At 34.5% G+C, this 11,079-nt stretch overlaps 1 protein-coding gene across 2 annotated transcripts in view; it reads right to left on the bottom strand.

The window, feature by feature from the left end:
• Positions 1-11,079, bottom strand: part of LOC144969989 (uncharacterized) — a 37,346-nt gene that overhangs the window by 9,774 nt on the left and 16,493 nt on the right. The window contains exons 4-7 of one of the 2 annotated variants that reach the window (XM_078909115.1): positions 9,462-9,608; positions 8,123-8,272; positions 6,345-6,404; positions 2,830-2,976 (exon numbers count right to left, since the gene is read on the bottom strand). In XM_078909115.1, the coding sequence (XP_078765241.1) occupies positions 2,830-2,976; positions 6,345-6,404; positions 8,123-8,272; positions 9,462-9,608 (504 nt within the window). Of the gene's footprint in view, positions 1-2,829; positions 2,977-6,344; positions 6,405-8,122; positions 8,276-9,461; positions 9,609-11,079 lie in introns of both variants that reach the window. The other variant, XM_078909116.1, reaches the window with a different exon arrangement.

Genomic DNA, 11,079 nt, shown 5'->3' with positions numbered 1-11,079 from the left:
ACGTATTTAGGACACAACATCAACCTGACAAACAAAAGTGATGAACATCAACGAAAAACGATAATCGAAAAATTTAGAAACAATATGAACCTTTTAGATGTTTCCCCTCTGCCGTCTTCAGCCAAACTGTGTCTTTTGAGTTCAATGTGCTTTTCAATTCTAATGTTTTATTTTTGTAATCTCATGTTTACCGAAAAGGACCTTAATGAAATTGAAAATATAATTGTGAACAAAGTTAGAAATTGGTTACATTTAAATAATTCGAGTACAAGGTCATTCATGTTTTGTCCAAGATCAAAAGGTGGTCTCGGGTTACCAAACCCTAAAATAATTTATTATGCAAAACACCTATCCTTTGCCCTGTCCATCCTCAATTGTGACGATGACAGTGTGAAGATAACAGCCACAAACAGCCTGAACCTTCATCTAACGAAAAGAAAAATTCTACGTGCCTCATTAGACGAAAACGAAGAAAACACTTTTGCCGGTTTTTGTCACAACGGCAAACGCCTTCAAAATAACACAAAAGTTAATTGGCCAAAGTCATTTTGGGTGGATCTTTTTGAAAAGTGTATCCGCCAAAATGTTTCCTTAATAAAAGATGAAGATTATGTGATGTCTGTACAGGCTGATAGTGACGTCAGTTGTTCTTTTAAGTCCCCAAAATGTTTTCAAAACTTCCTTAAAAGTGTGAGACTGAATGAGATAGCTACCCATTTCCATGAACTGGCGTCCCAAGGAAGAATTGTTAGAGAAGCCACTGGGGTAAACCACGCTCTCTCCTCCAGTTTCATATTCAATCATAAATTCCCTGACGAAATTAGAACGTTTGCTATAAAATGCCGCTTGCAGCTTCTCGAGTGCGACAGTCTACTTCATACATATTACCCATTGTCGTACTCCAAAGGCTGCAAGATCTGTAATCATCCGTCAGATACGGTATCTCACGTTGTAAACGGATGTACAAAATTCAAATTAATATATCAAAAACGACACAATAGAATTGTTGACATTATTTTTGACAAAATACCTAAAAACGACACTACTCAAATTTTCAAAGACACATTCACCAGACCAAGTTTTTTCGACAGTGACAAATCCTCATTTAATACTAACAGCAATCGACCGGACATTTTAAAAATCAACAAAGAAATGAAAACAGCCCAAATTGTTGAAATTTCAGTCCCATTTGATGCTCATATTAACAAGTCATTCCAAACTAAATTTGAAAAGTACTTTCCTTTATGCATGGAAATAAATGCTCTTGGATATAAATCCGAGGTTATCGTTCTTTCTGTAGGTAGCCTCGGCTATGTCCATGGTAGATTTGTGAATGGCTTAAAGATTCTGGGCATTAAAAGCAAAGAAGCAAAAGTCCTTTCAAAATATATAAGCAACAGTGCCATCATTGGCTCTTACAAAGTTTGGAGACAAAGATGTAAAATTCATCATAATTAGTAGCACTACATATTTAATAATATAGATATTTGTCTATTTATATATCCCTCTATCTATATGCATCCATCTATTTGTCAAATATTTCAAATATATCAATTTGTATATGATTGTAATAATCGATTTAATTTTTCATTACTGTTTATTATTATTATTATTATTATTATTATTATTATTATTATTATTATTATTATTATTATTATTATTATTATTATTATTATTATTATTATTATTATTATTATTATTCATCATTATCATCATCATCATCATCATCATCATCATTATTATTATTATTATTATTATTATTATTATTATTATTATTATTATTATTATTGTTGTCATTATTATCATCATCGTAATTATTAGTACTGTTGTTATCATCACCACAATTATCAACATTATTATTAATATTATAGTGATAGGGATTATTATTATTATTATTATTATTATTATTATTATTATTATTATTATTATTATTATTATTATTATTATTATTATTATTATTATTATTATTATTATTATTATTATTATTATTATTATTATTGTTTTTATTATTATTGTTGTTGTTATTATTATTAATATCATTGCTACCGTTGTTACTCTCATCGTCGTCGTCTCCATCATCGCCATAGCCACCACTGTTATTGTCATCATCGTCTTCATCATCATCATCATCATCGTCATCATCATCGTCTTCATCATCATCATCATCATCATCATCATCATCATCATCTTCATCGTCATCATCGTCGTCATTATCATTATCATCGTCATCAACACTAATATCATTATTACCTCTGGGACATTCTGTGGCAGTCTGAAACTTCACTGTTCAAATTAATACTCCAGCTCTATACATTGTACATTATTTTAGGAAATGGTATTATGTCAATGAATATGTTACCCTTGTTACATTATCATGTATATTTCCTGAAATAAACAATTTTGATATGTATGTATGTATGTATGTATGTATGTATGTATGTATGTATGTATGTATGTATGTATGTATGTATCTTTCATTTTACGGCCCTCCTCCCCCACCACAAATAGAAACAATGACGCAGCAAGTCACTTAATAGATAGTCAATTTTTGACCTATAATTTTAGAAACTGTGCTTTTTTTACATCACCAATGAAATCCAACAGATTATTAACCACAATCACGTAGCAAAATCATCATAATAACAAAACATCGTTCTCAATCTCAATTTTACTGAAAATGTTAAGTAGATCTGACAATTAATTGATAGTCTAAGCGATCAAAATTATGTCATTGGATTGGATAACGTATAAAGTATAAAACGACTAATAATGTAAGTAGGTACTGATTTCGAAATCATTTTGCTTCAATTGTGAATCATTTTGTTTTACCTGGTCAATCCATCATATTCACAGTCATCCAGCAAACTTTTCTCTCGTCCAGATCGGTGGGGACTATCAATTTTCGTGTTGCCACCCCAGTCATTTTTCTTTTTCTTGGCACTTCCACGTTTATTTGATCTTCCTGATCCTGTCGTGCTGGGGAGGTAAAGCAATAAAAACTGGATTGAAAAGAATGAACTACAAACATATTGTTTGATGTTTAACTAATTGGTTGCTTTTAAATTGTTTTAATTTTAAGAGAGGTAATCAAACGTTTATTCACCAGTTAGGTCTAATATTGATTTCAGTTAAGTTTCATAAAACGATTTCTTGGCTGAATAAACAAATAAGAACTGGGTCACTCAGTTGATAACAGAAATGGATGGATGGATTGATGGATGGACGGATGGATGGATGTTTATATGTATTGATGGATGGATGGATGGGTGGAGGTCGGTAGGTAGGTAGGTAGGTAGGGATGGATGGATGGATGGATAGATCGATGGATGGATGAATGAATGTTTGTATGCATGTTTGTATAGATACTATATTAATCGTAACTCGACGTCTCTTAGCGCTTCTCTCTATATAAAATACAAGCTGGACCTTGTTTCCAATCACCTAATAGCTAGATGACTGACTGACTTTAGTATGCTCAGCACTTAATAACATTTGCGATATAAATGTTGGTCATTGAGAGGTTTTCTCTATATTTCACTTTACGTCAATCTCTCAATTTACTCTACTCCTCCCCCACCATAATCAAATCAATGACGCAGCAAGTCACTTAATGGGTAGTCAGTTTTTGACCTAAATTTTTCTAGTAACCGTCCTTTCTTTCTTCACCAATGGAATCCCATAGATTAAACCACAATCTCGTAGCAAAATCAATAAAATGTAAAAATATCGTTCTCGATATCAATTTTACTGAAAATCTCAAGTAAATCTGACAAATTCTTTGTAGTATAAGCGATCAAAATTATATTCTTGGAGTTGATAAAATATAAGGTATAAAACGACTGAATGTTCAAGCTGACATAGGCCCATTTGGTGATGTTTGATTGTTAGAGATCAAAAGGTCGAAAATTATTTAGAAAACCTTTACACTGTGTAAGACACGTCATCAATATTACTTATATGGATTCAGATGTGATGAAAACATTAACCAGTTAACTGCCGTACTATGGAAAGACATGCATTGAAAATTTTAGCTAGAAAGTTCTTTCTTCAAATATCGATCGATTTAAATGACCTTCATCATGGCAAAAACACTCAAACCTGGGAATTCGATGGGTCACAAGTTTGAAAGTTTTTGCTAATATGACGGTCATTTAAGTTGACCGTTATTTGAGGACGTGTTTTCTGGCCAAATTTTTAAATACGTGTCTTTCCAGAGTACGGAAGTTAACTGGTTAAACTGGCGGATAACAGAGACAGATATTATTTGATAAAAAAAGAATTTCGGTTCCAAACTACCTGTTCATTAGAGGCGTCGTAGAGAAGCCTTACAAATGATAACTTTCAGTGGAGAGTGTATTGTTAAATGCTGATTTTCCTCCGAGTAAAGAATAAACAGATGTGACGAAACAAATAATGACATAAATATTAATTTTTAACAACAAGAACATAAATACGCACACATAACATATACACGTACAGACACTGACACAGAAACAAATACACACACAAACATACTCTCACACACACACACACACACACACATATATATATATATATATATATATATATATATATATATATATATATATATATATACACTCATTATATGAAAAACCAGAACAGTTCAGCAAAATAAAATGCCATTCTGATTTTATCTCGTAACGCTAACTACTGATTCAATTAAATTGTTTAAGTTTTGGGCTAAAATAACTATTTTTAAAAGTAATGTCTTGAGCGTTTTTGCTCTAAGGATCTGAACGCTGGAAGTCACAGAGAGTATCATCCAGAATCTGTTTGCGACGAATCTTCTAATTTTCTGGCCAAACACAAACTCAAATGAAAACCTGAGAGCGAGAGCTGAAGTGGTGTCTGTGGAGAGTCTCATTAAGAGGAGAAGATGGTAATAGTTGGTGCATGTCTGTCGCAAAACTGATGAAACACTGATAAGGAAGGCTCTGCGATGGACACCCCAAGGAAAGTGGAAACGACGCTAAACCATGGAGACTTGGAGAGGTACCGTAAAGAGCGACCTAAAGCAGAGAGGTCTGTCCCTTGAGATGGCCCCAAGAAAAACTGCTGACAGGACCAGGTGGAGATCCCTTGCATCACCAGCTGGCCCGGAGAGGTTTTTTTAGTGAATACTCAAAGATTCATGTTCAATCTAGTGGCAGAAAATATAAGTCGATTGTTGTTTACAACGGAAGAAAATCTGAAATCCGTCATGAAGTAGCCAGAACATATATAGTGAGACAGCAACGTTTAATCTCAGGTTTAACAGCGGTGTTCTAGGTTCAAAGACAGTCGTAAAATTCTTGATCAACAACGTCAGAAATCACCAGAACGCTAATTGAGTCAAGATCACCAAATGTTACAGGAGAGTAAAGATTTGGGAAATTGCTTTAAAACGAGAAATTCCATGAAGCATTGTTCATGAAATTTTCAATGATATAAATGGTGTTGCGGTTTGTTATATAGAGGGGTTCAAGGATACCGCTTTGTCATTAGACAGCAAACTAATGTAGCACGTAACATAATATAGAAGGACTCACAGATAGAAGTCTCCGGGTTCACATCATTAAATTATGTTGAGTCAAAATAGAGAGATGGAGAAAAAGATAGGGTGGCAGAAAGTGAGTTGGTGTACTTCTACAACGTCCGTATGAGTGCACACCAAGGAATATACAGTATCTAAGAAGGGTAAGATATTATATAATGAAAAATGAACAACTAAACGATTAAAAGACATTAAACCTTAATTACGGAACGATACATACAATACCTGGACGACATACTTACAAACATTTAATCATATGGATACGCTATCAAACTACATTAAACAACTGGTCATTTCTATTTCCACACACGACCTCTCGCTTACAAAACTAAAGAGGAAATAAACTAGAATTCACTCAAACCTAGGTCCTTGAGGACAACTCTAAACTACGTTAGTGGCGGACATAAATCTTGTTTATCTCTCTTAGACCACTAACAGGAAAGGGGGAGAGGATAAAGGAATGTTTATGCCAGAAAAAAACGTTAACTGCCTCAAAGAGTGGGAGTTTTCCGAAACCAAAACGTTCTGGATCGGGATCCACAAGTCAGGGTAACCGAGACATACCCCATTATATGGCCTGATGATGACTCTCAAACAAATTAGTTTTCTGGAGCATTTGATTTCGGAAGTCCCTCGGTTAACCATCCCAATATTATTTGAGATCACTGAAAAGATTTCGCTCTATGTTTTGTCATGTATGATTACCTCCTTGAAGTTGACAAAATATAGTGTAAGAAACGAATGATAGAGTGAGTGTTTAGAAAACATGATTGCGTTTGTTGTATATTACCTGAACGATTCATCCGTAACGCCTCCCGTGTCATACATTTCTCCTCCAAGTAGGCCTTGACTGGGGATGGAAACCAATCAAAACTGAATGGAACGAGTGTGCGATAAAAAAAAATTGATTGATGTGAAAATAATTGGTTGCTTTCAATTTTAAAAAGTGTTCAGTGCAGCTCCTAAAACTGAGTTAGGGCTAGGTGACTTGTTCAAGAGCACACAGCGCAGTTAGTGGGTTTTCGAACTCGATACATTTCACGTTCAAAGGAAAGATCATATCGATGAGTCACGCTGCCCGTATAGTGTAATGTATGAATAGACTGATAAAACAATTGTTCTCTTGAAAAATAACCTTTATGTCTATGATGAGTGATAATACATTCCTCTCACCGTGAACATGAGGTCTCTTAGCGCTGCACATTATACAAAATACTATCTGAACCTTTTTCTTAATCACCTAATGCTGGGTGGGGTTCCTGACCTCCCATAGGGGGCAGGGAGGTACATACTGTGTCCTCTATTCCCCTATATCTATTTTCCAACATGCTTTCTGTCTTTGTCTTGGAATGAGATTACTTGGTTTTGTCCTGGCCCTGGCCGGAGTCCTGGCTGGGAGGGAAACAGTCAAATGCATAGTTATTGTTTTAGTATATGATATTTTTTCCTTGTAAATCATCTCTCGGTTATGTATTATCATATTTGTATTTTGAATGTATAATATAAGCATTTGAATGTATTCCTCCTTGTTGGATTTTGTGCTTGTGTCCGGATGAGACTTACAGGTGATCTTAAACTAAGTGTATTGGCGGTATGCTCTTGGAATCTATATCTGATCCCTGTTTGTTCCCAGTTCCCCTTTGCCTTACTTTCTCTTGGGTGCTTTAAATCTAATTCTAGAACTTTTTACCATCCATTCGCAATTATCAACAATCAAAAATATATTTCATACTATACATTCATTCTTTTATTATTTTGGAAGATTTGTCAGACTAAATATAGAACTAACAAGTACAAATTTATGTTCCTTCCATTAGCAATAAAAATGTTGACTATTTCATCTGGTACAGTCAAACCAAGGACTAACATATTGATTGATTGACTAATTGATTTATTTCATGCTAGATTAATTGACCAATTGATAGTGATGATAATATTTAATGTCAGATTTTCACAACTGTAAAACGTTGAAAACAAAATTCTTCTGTTTATGTCGAGTATATGTGTCCGCGCACGCGTGACAGAAAAAGAGAAAGAGAGATAGGGAGAGACAGAGTAGGTAGAAGTGAAATATCTGTTCGATGTTATAGTGATCACATAACGTTAAAACACGTGTTACCAAATGGCATCTGCCACATTTATGGACAATAAAGATCTATTGTTATTATTAATAATATTATTATTATATTATTATTATTATTATTATTATTATTATTATTATTATTATTATTATTATTATTATTATTATTATTATTATTATTATTATTATTATTATTATTATTATTAAATATTATCATCATTATTATTTTTAATATTAGTATTATTGGACGGGAACGAACGGACGACAAACAAAATGTTTTGTGTGTAACAAATTGAATGCGTTCATGTTTATTTTTAATTTGTAAGAGAGGTAATCAAAGCTTCATTCACAAACTTGAAGGAACACAGGTTTTAAGTATGTTTTATGAAAACCATATTGTGGCTAAATCAAGAAATAAGAACGAGTCACTCATGTGTTGTGAGTGTTTGAAAAACATATTTGGGTCTAAAGTAAGAGATTTATATTACTTGAACGATCCATTCGTAATTCCCGTGTCATTCATTGTTCCCCCAAATAAGCCGGGGCCGTTGTTGTTATTGTTGCCTTGACTGTTCTTTAACTTTTTCTCGGCATTTCCACGTTCATTGGATCGAGAGGGTCCTGTCGAGCTGGGAAGACTGGGGATGAAAAGTAATCAAAACTGGTAGGAAAAGATAGCACTACGAATTGTTTGATGTGTAACTAACTGATTGCTTTCATAATTATTTTTATTGTAAGAGAGATAATCAAACTTTCATTCACCAGCTAGAGCAAACATTGATTTCAATAAAGTTTCATAAAACATTTTCTTGGCTAAATCAACAAATAACAACTGGTTCTCTCAGATGTTAACAGAAACTTTTTGTTGATCGTATTATACCATTTAATAACCTACAGTTGAATAGATTTCTTTCCTTGAATTAAAGAATAAAATAATAAGATATACAAGATAAATTTCTCTTTATTTAACAAACAGGACAAATGAAAATTGTCATAGGATCTCTTCCTGGGGATGACCGGACTAATCCAGGCATCAGCCGCAGCGCAGTGCCGCAAAATGAACCAAGGCTAGGTGAAATGTTCAAGAGCACACAGCGCAATGAGTTTTCGAACTCGATAACTTGCATGTAAGAAGAAAAAACCGTACCACCGAACAACGCTACCCCTACGGTGTAAGGTATGAATAGATTGATAATTTAATTGTTCTTATGAAAACGTGTTTGTGTCTATAATGAGTGATAATGCATTCATCCCATTTTGAACATAACACGAGGTCTCTTAGCGCTGATCCCTATATAAAATTCTATTTAAACCTTTTTCTTAAACACCCAATAAATAAACGACTGACTGACTATATTATGCTCAGCTCTAAATAACGGTTAAGATATAAATGTTGGTCATTGAGAGTTTTCTCCATGTATAAATGTATGGCAATCTTTCAATTTACTATTCCCCCCCCCCCCCCCCCCCCCCCCCCCCCCCCCCCCCCCCCTTGCGCAAACAAAAACAATGACGCAACAAGTCACTTAATGGATTGTCAGTTTTTGACCTATATTTTTATTGTCCGCCCTGTCTGACTTCACCAATGAATTCTCACAGATTATTGACCACAATCATGTAGCAAATTCAACAAAATAAATATGAAAATAAATTTGTTATCGATCCAATGTTTACAGAAAATTAAAAATAATTTTGGCAATTACTTAGAGTCTAAGGAATCAAAAGTATGTCCTTGGAGTTGATAAAATGTAAAGTATAAAACGACTGATAATGTAAGTACTTATTTAGAAAACATTTTTGTTTCTATGATAAGTGATTTTATTTTACTCGAAAATTGAATCAAAAACTTTTCCCATGTTATTAAACCCTCCTTCAAGTAGGCTGGGACTGAGCATGTTCTTGCTGCCTTTCCTGTCATTCTTCTTTTTCTTGCCACTCCAACGTTTTTTTGATTTAGTGGGCCTTGTTTTTTTACTGGGGATGAAATGTAATAAAAACGGAATGGAAAATAGTACTACAAACACATTACTTGATGTGTAACTAATTGGTTGCTTTTAATTTTTTTCTAATTGTAAGAGTGATATTCAAAACTTCATTCACCAGTTAGAGCTATCATAGATTTCAAGTTGGTTTCATAAAACCATCTTGGCTAAATAAACAAATAAGAACTGATTCACTCAGTTTTTAATAGAAAATTTTCGTTGATCATATACCATTTCAATAATCTATAGTTGAAAAGTATTCCTTTCTTGAGTTAGGTAATAATCTAATAAAATAAAAAAGATAAATATCCCTTAATCCATTAAATAGGGAAAATGTATTTTGTCTTTAGGATCTATTCAAGAGGAGGACTGGAATAACCCAGGTATCAGCCGCCGTGCAACGCCACAAACTGATCAATGGCTTTGTGACTCTTTCAAGCAGTGGGTTTTCGAACTCGATACTTTTCATGTACGAAGAAAAGACCATACCTCTGAACTACGCTACCCCTACAGTGTAATGTATGAATAGTTTGATTAATCAATTGTTCTTTTGAAAGCATTCCTCACACTTTGAACGTAACACGAGGTCTCTTATCGCTTCTCGCTATAAAAGATACTAGCTGAACCTTTTTCTTAATCACTTAATGATTTTGTGTTGAACTGAGGATCTGAGGACGACTGGCCTTCACGATGAGTGGCAACCACAAGCGTCTACCTTCTTCACGTCGCGGTGTGGCTCCCATGATGCACTCCTCTGGAAAAATGGGTGGTTCTGGGTGCGAAGACATCAACATCACTGGTGCCAGGGGCTCAGGGAGTCTCAACTACACGGATCAACTATCTGTCTCTTCCTAGAACTGTGGCGGTCTCTCCTACACTGTGAAAGAAAATCTCAAGGATTTCTGTGACATTCTTGTCCTTACAGAAACCCATGACAACGGCAAATTAAAGAGTAACAAACACTTCATCAAAGGGGAACCAGCTCCTCCACAGAATCCGTACGCCGGTGTTTCCATTGTACTCTCCGATCGTGTCTCGAGATGTGTCACCCACAGCGGCAGCTGTGGAACAAGAATAACTTTCATTCGTGTGAGGTCATCCCAATGTAACCTCCTTGTTACCGGGTTTTACATCCCACACCAAGATCGAAAGGAAAGACCCTTCTATTCTGACACCCTCAAACAACTAAAATCGGTGATTACTAAAGCAAAACCTCATGACTGTGTTATAGTTCTAGGAGACTTTAACAGTAAATTGGGTAGGAACACTGATAAATTGTGGTATCCATAACCACTCAAATAAAACCGGCAAAGATGTAATTGAACGTATGCGACAATCTCAGCTTACAGCAATATCAACATATTTCCAAGCCCCTGAGACGCAAAATCAATGCAACTTACCTTGCTAAGGACCCTCAGTTTAAACAATCACAAATCGAATATGTCATGATTTCAAGCAGATGG

This window comes from Berghia stephanieae, chromosome 4 (assembly GCF_034508935.2).
Source record: "Berghia stephanieae isolate SIO BIC M18660-M18661 chromosome 4, UCSD_Bste_1.3, whole genome shotgun sequence".
NCBI classification, from domain to species: Eukaryota; Metazoa; Mollusca; class Gastropoda; order Nudibranchia; family Aeolidiidae; genus Berghia; species Berghia stephanieae.
Note: the sequence above shows the minus strand (reverse complement) of the source record. Positions and strands in the feature narration are given on the sequence as shown.